The sequence below is a fragment of the Vanellus vanellus genome (assembly GCF_965231255.1).
Source record: "Vanellus vanellus genome assembly, chromosome: 8".
Taxonomy (NCBI): domain Eukaryota; kingdom Metazoa; phylum Chordata; class Aves; order Charadriiformes; family Charadriidae; genus Vanellus; species Vanellus vanellus.
This window is the reverse complement of record NC_138913.1, coordinates 29,336,290-29,345,633: the sequence shown is the minus strand read 5'-3', so window position 1 is coordinate 29,345,633 and position 9,344 is coordinate 29,336,290. Positions and strand designations below refer to the sequence as shown.

Genomic DNA, 9,344 nt, shown 5'->3' with positions numbered 1-9,344 from the left:
GAGAGCTTGGGGACCAGGACCAGCCACGTGTGAAGGCAACGACCATCAAGGAGTCCCCCAAGGTGAGGTCTTAGGAGGGCAGGAATGGGTCTCGCGAGGAAGAGGAGAAGGAGCCCATCAGGACGGAGTCACCGGAGTTCTACAGGCAGGAAGAAAACTACATCGACATTTCTAGGCAACTCCATCCTTTTCCCCCATCAAGGCAGGGGAAAAGGGATCCCAATAGGATTTCGGGGAACGCAGAGATGCTCTATCAGCATTTCCCCCCCACCTCTACCACGCAGCTTCACCCCAAATTGCTGTGCCCGGAGGGCAGAGAGGGGGTCACCACCCCTAGACCCCTTCCCCACGGCGGTGCCTCTGTCTCGCCCCATCACATGGGCAAAAAAAAGAGTACCCGTGGGTCAATATTTGGGTTTTTTTTATTAAAATATTGTTATACCAAGTGGAATGCTACAGCAATCTCGGTATAGGGCGGCATAACGAAACAGCCAGGTTTACGTTTAAATACTTAAGATAACTTAAAACGCACAAACAAGAACTCATCGTCTTTGGCAAGGAAAAAATAAAACAAAGTTCACAGCACGAAAAAAAAAATACTTAAAAAGAAATACCAATATTAATATAAAATATATTAAGTTGTGGGGTGGGTGGGGTTTTTTTTTTCCTCTTTCATAATTTTTTGTTTGTTTGTTTGTTTTCCACTTTGTAAACAATGCACGAGAACCGAACGCATTTTTTACGTGTCTGGGAGAGAAAAAAAAAATAAAAAATGCAGTTGTCCAGCAAATGCATATGTTTAAAGAAGAAAGAAAGAAAGAAAAAAAAAACATATATATATATATTTACACAAAGGGCAAGGACGGGAAGCGTCTGAGCTCCGAGGAGCGAGACGGCGGCACTGGCTATGGGCAGAAGCCAGCTGCCCGTCACCAGGGAATGTGGCGGTGGGATCCATCAGCCATCCTCGGTTCACTCCAAGCGTTTCGCCTCTGGTTTCGAGGGGACCTCTCCTCCATCTTTCATTCCCTCCATTATCATTTTCTCTTCTGCTTCACCACCGCCCCATCCCGAACCCCTCGCCCGCCCGTGATGAACCCAGAGGCAGGATGCAGGTGATGGATGCAGGTGATGGATGCCGGTGATGGAGGTTTGGGGCTCCCGGCTCTTGGCTTGGCCACGTGGCTACGGGCAGCAGATGGGACCCGCGGAGGATCCCTCCCGGCTCTGCCCTCTCACGGAATCATCGGCTCGTGGGTCCAGTTCGGGCGAACAGAGAGGGATTTTCCAGTCAGCGGCCGAGCACCTGGGCGGGTGCCGGTGGCCAAGATGGGGATGGAGCCGGGATGGAGATGGAGCTGAGGAGGAAGGGGATGGGAAGAAGCCCCCCACCTTGGGAAGGAGAAGAGGCTGAAACGATAAATACGTTTGCTCCTGTCATACAAAACCCAGGTGTATTTATAAGGGGGGTCACGAGGCCCCGCCACCACTGCGGGGTCCCGGGGCTCCAGCGCGCCCCGCGCAGCTGGGGGACCCGCGTGGGTGCCGAGCGGGAACAGTGACCCTCCCACACACGGGGGCCACCGCCAAGGTTCTCCTTCCCCACGGGCTCCTCCATCGCGGGGGAGGATGCAGGCAGGGCGGCTCTGCCTGTGCAGGCAGGGCTGGGAGGGCAGAGGGGCCGGCGGCGGCCTTAAATGAGGATCTCCACCATGTCGGACAGGTCCGGGGCTCTGGCAGTGGCTGAGCTCTCTGTAGGGAAAGAAGGTGAGAGCTGGAGGAGAGGCGAAAAGCACCGGCACGGCACCCGGCCCACCGAAGGGCCGGCAGCGAGCGTACCGCCGCGCCAGCCTCCCCCAAGAGCGCTCGAGAAAAAAAATCAGCTCTGCGCTTCAAAAATAAAACCAACGAGGGACCGCGGGGATTTAATCCCACCGGACTCCACTCAGGTCTTTCAAATGCCTTATAGAATCACCGACGCTCGTGCTCCCGGCTGCCGAGCCCACGCGCCGGAGCATCTCCATCCCCGGGGGACTCACCCAACGAACCAGCCCGGTGCTCGGTAGCCTCGCCGCTGCTCTCGGCCGCCCCGTCCGTCTGCGTGCTGCCGTCCTTGCTGCCGTGCTTGGCGTGGGAGGGCAGGGGGAGGGCAGCGGGCGCTGCTGCCCCTTCGGCGGTGGCTTTGCCTGCTGGAGGAGGCGCCGTGAGGGATTGCCACCTCCTACGGCTCGCCGGAGAAATCCCCCCCCCTCCCCAAGCTCTCTACTCCCAAACGCCAGCGAAGGCAGGGAGGAGGCAAGCGCCGTTATTTACCTGTGCTGCTCCGGGAGGTGCCCTCGGCCGGCCGGTCGCCCTGGCCAGCCCCTGGCCAGCTCGGGGCGGCAGAGGCGGCGAAGACAGAGGGCACGGATTTGGCCGGCCGCAGGGACCCTTGGAGGGTTTTGCTGGGGTCCCTCCGCGAGCGCTGCTGCAGGACCTTGATGACGGCGTCCTTCTCCAGGATTTGTGCGTGAAGGGCTTTTAACCTGGAGAGGAGAAAGAGGCAGAAGCTGGGAGAGGAGCCGGAGGTCAGGGGAGGAGGATGCGGGCACTGCCCGGCCAGACCACGGCACGAGTTTGTTGGCGAGGTCGTCCTACCTGTTCTCCATCTCCTGGTGCTTGTGGCTGGCCAGGAGGAGGTCCTCGTTGAAGCTGCTGTTAGGGGAGTGCCGGGGGGAATGGCTGATGAGGGTGGTGTCCCGCTGGGCGGCCGCGGTGGCCGCCGCGTCCATGGCGAACTGCCGCATGGTGCACTCCTCCAGGTACTTCTGCTCCCACTTGGTCATATCAGCCTCCAGGGCCAGGATCTTCTCCTCCTTCTCCCTCAGCTGCTCGGAGAGCGTGTGGGCGCTCAGCTCCGGCGTCCCCCCGCCCGCGGCACCCGCCTGCCTCTGCGACAGCAGAAAAAAAAACAAAAACAAAACAAAACAAAACAAAAAAGAGAGGATGAGGAGGCGGCAGGAGGATGCGGCAGCCACGGCGGCTCGCCGTGTCCCACCAGCCCCCACCTGCTGAGCCCGCAGCATCTTCAGCTCCTGCTCCAGGCGGGTGCGGAGCCGCAGCTCCAGCTGCTCCCGCTTCTCGCAGGCGGCCTGGAGCTGGCCCAGGGCTGCCTGCAGCCGCTCCACCTTCTCCACGTAAGCTCGCTTCTTCCGCAGCTCGGCCTCCGCCTTGGCCGCCCGCGCCTGGGCGCTGCCCAGCGCCTGCTCCAGCAGCTCTGCCCGCCGCCGCTGGTCCTCGTTGGCGCTGCGCAGCAGGGACACCTCCCGCTCCAGCTTCTCCTTCTCCTGCTGGTGCTCGTAGCCTGCAAGAGGAAAGCCCCAGGTCTCAGCCGAGGAGGCTCCGCCGACTCAAGGATGGTCTACCAAGCCCCATTGTGGGGGGGGAGGGGCTCTTTGCTCCCCAAAACCCAGCCGGGCCATCCTTCACACACACACAAGGAATACGGGGGCCAGGGGCACCCCAGCCCCATGGGCAGGCGGCCGAAAGCCTCCATTTGCCCCATTCCAGCCCCAATTTTGGCTCGGGGAGGGTCAAAGCCACCCGGCGTGAATCCAGCCGCCTTCGGGAAAGGGATGCGATTCTTCCCGTGTAACACCAACACCGTATCTCTCAGATAAAATAATGGATTTAGGTGTTTTTCCCTCCCCCCCGAAAAAAAACCCCAAGCTGTGAGGCAGAGGAGGGAGGAGGGCCGGGCTGGCGCGGGGCGGGAGTGCGGGCTCGGCGGTGGAAGAGCCGTCCTCGGCGGCAGGAATGCGGAGAATGCGGGTCACGCCGCCGGCCGGCCGGGATTAATGGCGAGAGTCCAGCGCCAAGAGCGGCTCCATCCTCCCTGGGGAAGGGCGAGAGCTGCCGCCTGCCACCCGCCTCCTCCTCCTCCTCTGGCCGAAGGGGAGCACGCCGAGCCCTGCCATCCCGCTCACGGGTGCCACGGGGGAGCCGGGCGAGGACGGCTGGGCACCCTCCGGGGACTTACTCTGCGCCAGGAGTTTGGCCACGCTGCCCTGGTTGCTCTCCTGGCTCTCCTGGGTCTTGCTGGCCAGCTGCTTGTTCGCCGATTCCAACCGCTCTGGTCCAAAGGCAATTAAAAACCCAATTAAGATTTAAATACAAGATTTCGGCCGGAGGAAGGCCTGGTTCCCAGCAGGGAAAGAGCCGGGGGATGGAGAGCACCCATGGGGATGGGGATGTGGAGGGTCCTTCACCTTTCAGGTCCCGGTTGAAGTCCTGGAGCCGTCGCATCTCGCCGTCCTTCTTGTTCCTCATGGCTTTCTCCAAGGCTTCCCGCTTGGAAGAGGCCTTGACAAGGTTTTCGTAATCCTCCGAGATGCGCTGGATCTCGCTCTCCAGCTGGGGCGGAGGAAGGGACAGGCCGGGGTTAGATATTCGTGGAATGAGGAAAGGAGAGGGAGATGTTGGCCGGAGCTCACCCAGGTCGCTCAGCTCAACCCAAGCTGCCAGAGGAGCTCAGCGCACCCACGGGAAACCCCCCCTCCCCCCCTGGCGCACATCTTTTGAGGAGAAAACTAGTTTTTTCTGCCTTTCTCCTTGCAGGAGAGAGTCCCTCCGCAGGTTTTGGCTCTGCCGTAGCCCAGCCGGCGGGGAACAGCCGCCCCTTGTACGCGGCCGCACAAAGGGCTTTCTGTGGTGGCCGGGGATGGGAGGGGGGGACAGGCGGAGGGAGGGGGGGGGGTCACCGGAGAATGGGCTCCTTCTCCCCCATCCCGGCTGCCGTGCCGCCGAAACGCAGCTGCTCGGAGGGGGGCACGCCGCCGGAGGGAGGGGGAGAAGGGATTAAAACGCTAAAAGGGGTGAATTTTCACAGCAGCTGGTTGAGCATCCCCCACCTTGGGGTGGGGGACGGGGACACGACACGATGCCACCGGGCTGCCGCCCGTCTGCTCACCTTCTGGATGCGGCTCGCCTTCTCGGCGCAGCTCTCCAGCTCCCGCCGCAGCTTCTCACTCTCCCGCTGGAGCCTCTCGTTCTCCCGCAGGACGGCGTCCACCCGGGCCAGCCGGTTGCTGGCCGAGACCGCCTGGGCGCTCACCAGTGCCTCCACGCCGGCGGGACCCAGCGTGGCCGGGCACAGGGCGCTCGGTGGCGGCAGGAAAGCGGCGGGGACGTGGGTGGGCAGCACCCTGTATGGAGGGAGGAGGAAGATGCTCAAGGGGTTTGGCAGGACAGGAGAGCCGACCGCATCGCCGGCGCCGCGCCGACCGCTCCGAACACACGAGCCAGGCGGGTGCCAGTGCCACCGGGTCACCTCTAAGGAGGTGGGAGGCTCCGGAAAGCCCCTATCCTGCTTTTCAGAGCTGGGAAGTGTTTGCTTTCTAAAAGGTGCTCATCCAAGCACCCTCAAGCACCATATAAACTCCGTCTCGCAGGGATGCCTTGACCCGACAACCCCAGGACCCAGCTGGTGGGTCAGGATGGGCTCCCAGATGGATGACAGCTTGGCAAAGGGTACCCCTCGGAAGCCGGCGGCACTGCCCCTTTTCCTTGTTTCCTGGGCAAAGCGAGGGCTCCTGGCACGGCTCCGCGCCACCAAACTGTTAATACATCCTGGCCGTACGCGGAGGAGCAGGACCAGCCCCACCAGCCGCCACCGCTCCGAGTTCCTCGACATCCCGCGGCCGCCTCCAATACCCCCGTGGACAGCCCGGCCCCGCTCCGCTCGGCACGGGCTGCCCGCCAAGGGCCTGCATTCCTGCGGAATGATATAGGAGCGAGGAAGAATACATACATCTTCCTCGCGGCTCCCCTTCCCCTCTTTGTTCCCTGGAAGGAGAAGGTTTTCCTGCCGGAGATGCTATCGCTCTCCGCCTGGATAGGTCAGCACAGGCGCACGTCCTCCCATCCAGGCTGCAATTCCCTTCTTTCCTATTGTTTTCCACACTGGGAAAAGTTGTTCCCAGCCCTCCCGGAATTGCCAGGCAGTGCCTGGTCCTCTGATCTTCTCTCCGTGGCCCTCTCGGAGGCAACCTGGGGCTTGGCCAGAGGTGTCAAGCCGCCGAAGCGAAGGGGAGAGGTGCCCGGCATTGCTCACCGTCTCCGCTAATTGCCCCTGCGCCAGTCCGGCCCCGGCTCAGCAGAACCCCGCAGCACCGGGGGTGGGTTTCCACAGAGCGGGGAGCGCGTTTGCCTTCCACCCTGCCCCACACCGGGTTCTAAATTTAGCCATTTCCTGAGCTGGTTCCAGTTCCTAAATTAACCCCAAATTCTTCCCCGGTGTGGGGGGAAATGGGCAGGATCCGCAGAGGCAGCGGGATTTTTGCCACCGGTTGGAAAAACTCGATTGTGTTGGGGAAAACTGGGGAGAGGAGAGGACCGGAGGGGTCCCTGCAGACCCCCACGGGCTCAGCCGGATCCGGCCCTGCAAGGACAAGCGGTTCGGTGATGGCTGCCCCGGTCCCCCCACTGCCCTCCGCGTCCCGCATCTTCTGAGCATCCATCCCGGCTGCTCCGGTAGGTGCCCCAAAAGCAGAGTCCGGGGGGGGTGGGTGGGGGTGGTTACCTGATTTCGGGATGCTGAAATCCAGGACCTTCCTGGGAGCAGGGTCGGGGTTCAGCCAGGTAAGTGTCCTGGGATGGGATGATGTAGGGATACTCTGGGGGAGGTCCCCGTGGCTCCGGCCCCTCGGGGTGCTGCCCTCGGAGAGCAGCCAGCTGGTGGTGGCGGGAGAGCTGGGGGTAACTGTGGGATGCGCTGATGGGGCTCTGCGCTTTGGCCCCGTTCCTCTCCAGCGACATCCGCATCAGCCGCTCGCTCAGCGACCGCACGTGGCCGTGCTTTAGCTCCTTCAGCCCCTCGTCGGGGCGGCGGGCGCCGCTCTCGGCTCCCCGCGGACCGTTTTCCCCCCGAATTCCTGGGCTGGCTTGCTGCCCGCCCCGCTGCGAGGCGTAATATTGGGAATGTGCCTTAGCCTCCTCGTAGGTGGGGAGCTCCTCGCCCTTGTGCTGGGGCTGGCAGAGCCGATAGACGCTGTTCTCCAAGTAGACATGGTCGGAGTGATGCTCCTGGCCCTGCGGCTCCTGCCGCGTGGATTGCTGCACCATTTGGCTCTCCTCCGGGCTGAGGCTCTCCAGGGAGGAGCGAGGGCTGCCGGCACCACCGGCACCACCGCCGCCACCACGCAGGGCCTGCTGCTGGATGGCCAACAGCGTGCGGTTCTCGGTGAGGTTCCCATAGCGCAGCTGCTCCTGGATGAGGCGGTGCAGCACCGTGCCGTTCGAGTCCTCCGCCGTCCTCATCGCCGCCCGCGCCGTCGGCAAAGCCACGTTTCCACCCGAGAAGGGCGTCCCTGGGGAGTTTAGCGGCAGCCGGCCACACCGAGGCACCTACGCATGGTATGGGGGGGGCGGGGAGAAAAAAGGGGGATTAATTAGGAACGGGCCCAGGCAGGACACAGCGCAGACCCTGACCGACAAGAGTTGGTTTTCCAGCAATCCCGCTCGGCGTGTTGGCAGGCTGGCCGGGACGTGCCGGCCGGGTGGGAGCCCGTGGCGGTGGCAGGAGCGCAGTCGCAACCTCCCCACCGCCGTGGCTGAGTACTGACGCTCTCATCACACCCATGGCCGGGACTGGCTCCGGGGGGGGGGCGGGGGAGGAGGGCTGAGCTGGGGGGGGGGGGGACGACTGGGGATGGCTTAGGAGTCGAAGCTGGCTCCCTACCACCCCAGAAACCCCCCCCGCAGGACTGCCCCGGGGACGGGCGACGAGGTGGCCCCGGGGGACCGGGCAGGGAGCCACCGGGGGGGCGGGCAGGATCCGGCGGGGGGGAGGAGGGGGGGGGGGTGGCCACCGTCGCGCCCCCCCACCGTAGCCAGGGCGACCCTAAGGGAGCACGGAGGTGCCGGTACCGGTGGGGGGGAACCGGAGCGGGGGCGAGGGCTTACCGGGGCATGGCGGAGCGGGGCGGCGGCGGTGCGGAGCGGGGGAGCGCGGCGGCGGCTCTGGGCGTCCCCGCCGGCAGCGGGGGCCGGTCCGGGCTCTGCTATGCCCGGAATGCGGGGGCCGGACCCGCCCGCCCCGCTCCGCTCCGCACCGCCCCTCCCCGGCCCGTCGGGGCGGCTGCCGGCAGGGGGAGCGCGGACGCGGACGCGGAGACGGGGGGGGGGGTGGGGGGTGTCGTGGGGCAGCTGACCCCCGGCTGGCAGCTTCAGCCTCCCCTCTGGGGGAACGGGATGTTCATCCTCAACCCCCACTCCCACCCTCCTCAAAATCACCCCCAAAACGCTCCCAGGCTTTTCCCCCCGCGCCCACTGGTGACCCCACCGGTGACCCCACTGCTGAGCCCACCGCTGAGCCCACCGGTAGCCCCGACGACGTGGCTCGCAGAGCGGCAAGCGTGCGGGGATGCTCGGGGCGCTCAGCCGGCCCTTGGCCCGGGAGCGTGTGGGCAAGCGGCCACGCGTGTGGCACAGGGGCTCGCAGGCGTGCGAGGGGCCTGGTTGGGGGGGGGGGCAGATGGAGGAGCACACTGGGGGCCAGTGCGTGCCGCATGCGTGCGGGGAGGTCGCAGCTGCCGGGAGAGGGGGGCCAGCGAGTTCTGCCCGCCAGCTGTCCGCCGGCATAAATCTTCCCGTTTAATCGCAGCTCGGAGAGACGCGCCATTGTCTACAAGGACCAACTCAGCCCCACAAAAAAACCTGCCGGCCCCATCTGCTCTGCCCTCACCCCTCCACCCCCCCTGCCTTCCTCGCATCCCCCCCTCTCCTCCTCCTCCTCCTCCTCGCATCCCTCTCCTTCTTCCCCTCGCTGGGGGATGTTGGCTCGTCCCTGCCAGCTCGGGCCTGTTGGGCTCAGCATTTTTGGGTGCCTCTTTCCCAGCCTCAGTTTCCCTTTTCGCAGCACAGCCACGGGACCACGGCGGTGGCTTGGCCACCCAGCAGGCTGGGGGACACGAGGGGATGGAGGGGGCCACCAGGGATCAAATTCCTTTTCCCCTTTCAACACCCAAGAGCCCCAGCTCATCTTTGGGGGGACGCCAAGAACCCCCAACCCAACAAAGCAGGAGAACACAAGTGCCGGCTCGGCCCAGCTCTGCCGGTGCGGAACCCAAAGCCGGGGCTGCCTGCGGGGCCCTGCGATGGCAGATGGCCGGAGGGGAGGCGGTGGAGGAGAGGCAGGTGCAGGGGAAAATTGCTAATTAGCCACGGGACATTAAGCTCCCATTCTTGCAAGAGGGAACTTGGCATCGTCCAACCGGTGCAGACTGGGGACACAGGTCTGGGGAGGGGGGACACGGTGGTCTCCAGCTTCATCTGCCTGCCGGTGTGAAACCCAGCCCATCCCACCC

At 64.2% G+C, this 9,344-nt stretch overlaps 1 protein-coding gene across 2 annotated transcripts; it reads right to left on the bottom strand.

The window, feature by feature from the left end:
- Positions 1-404: 404 nt before the first annotated feature.
- On the bottom strand, positions 405-8,022 carry AMOTL2 (angiomotin like 2). Of its 2 annotated transcripts, none has more exons than XM_082487072.1 (10): positions 7,942-8,022; positions 6,560-7,383; positions 4,949-5,183; positions 4,248-4,392; positions 4,019-4,111; positions 3,048-3,343; positions 2,638-2,930; positions 2,314-2,525; positions 2,040-2,189; positions 405-1,752 (listed from the first exon to the last, which is right to left on the bottom strand). In XM_082487072.1, exons 2-10 carry the CDS (start codon positions 7,294-7,296, stop codon positions 1,694-1,696), a joined length of 2,220 nt encoding a protein of 739 aa, XP_082343198.1. In that variant the 5' UTR covers positions 7,297-7,383; positions 7,942-8,022; the 3' UTR covers positions 405-1,693. The 2 variants fall into 2 exon arrangements, with proteins under 2 accessions (XP_082343198.1, XP_082343199.1); XM_082487073.1 differs by having other exon boundaries at positions 2,040-2,186.
- Positions 8,023-9,344: the final 1,322 nt, after the last annotated feature.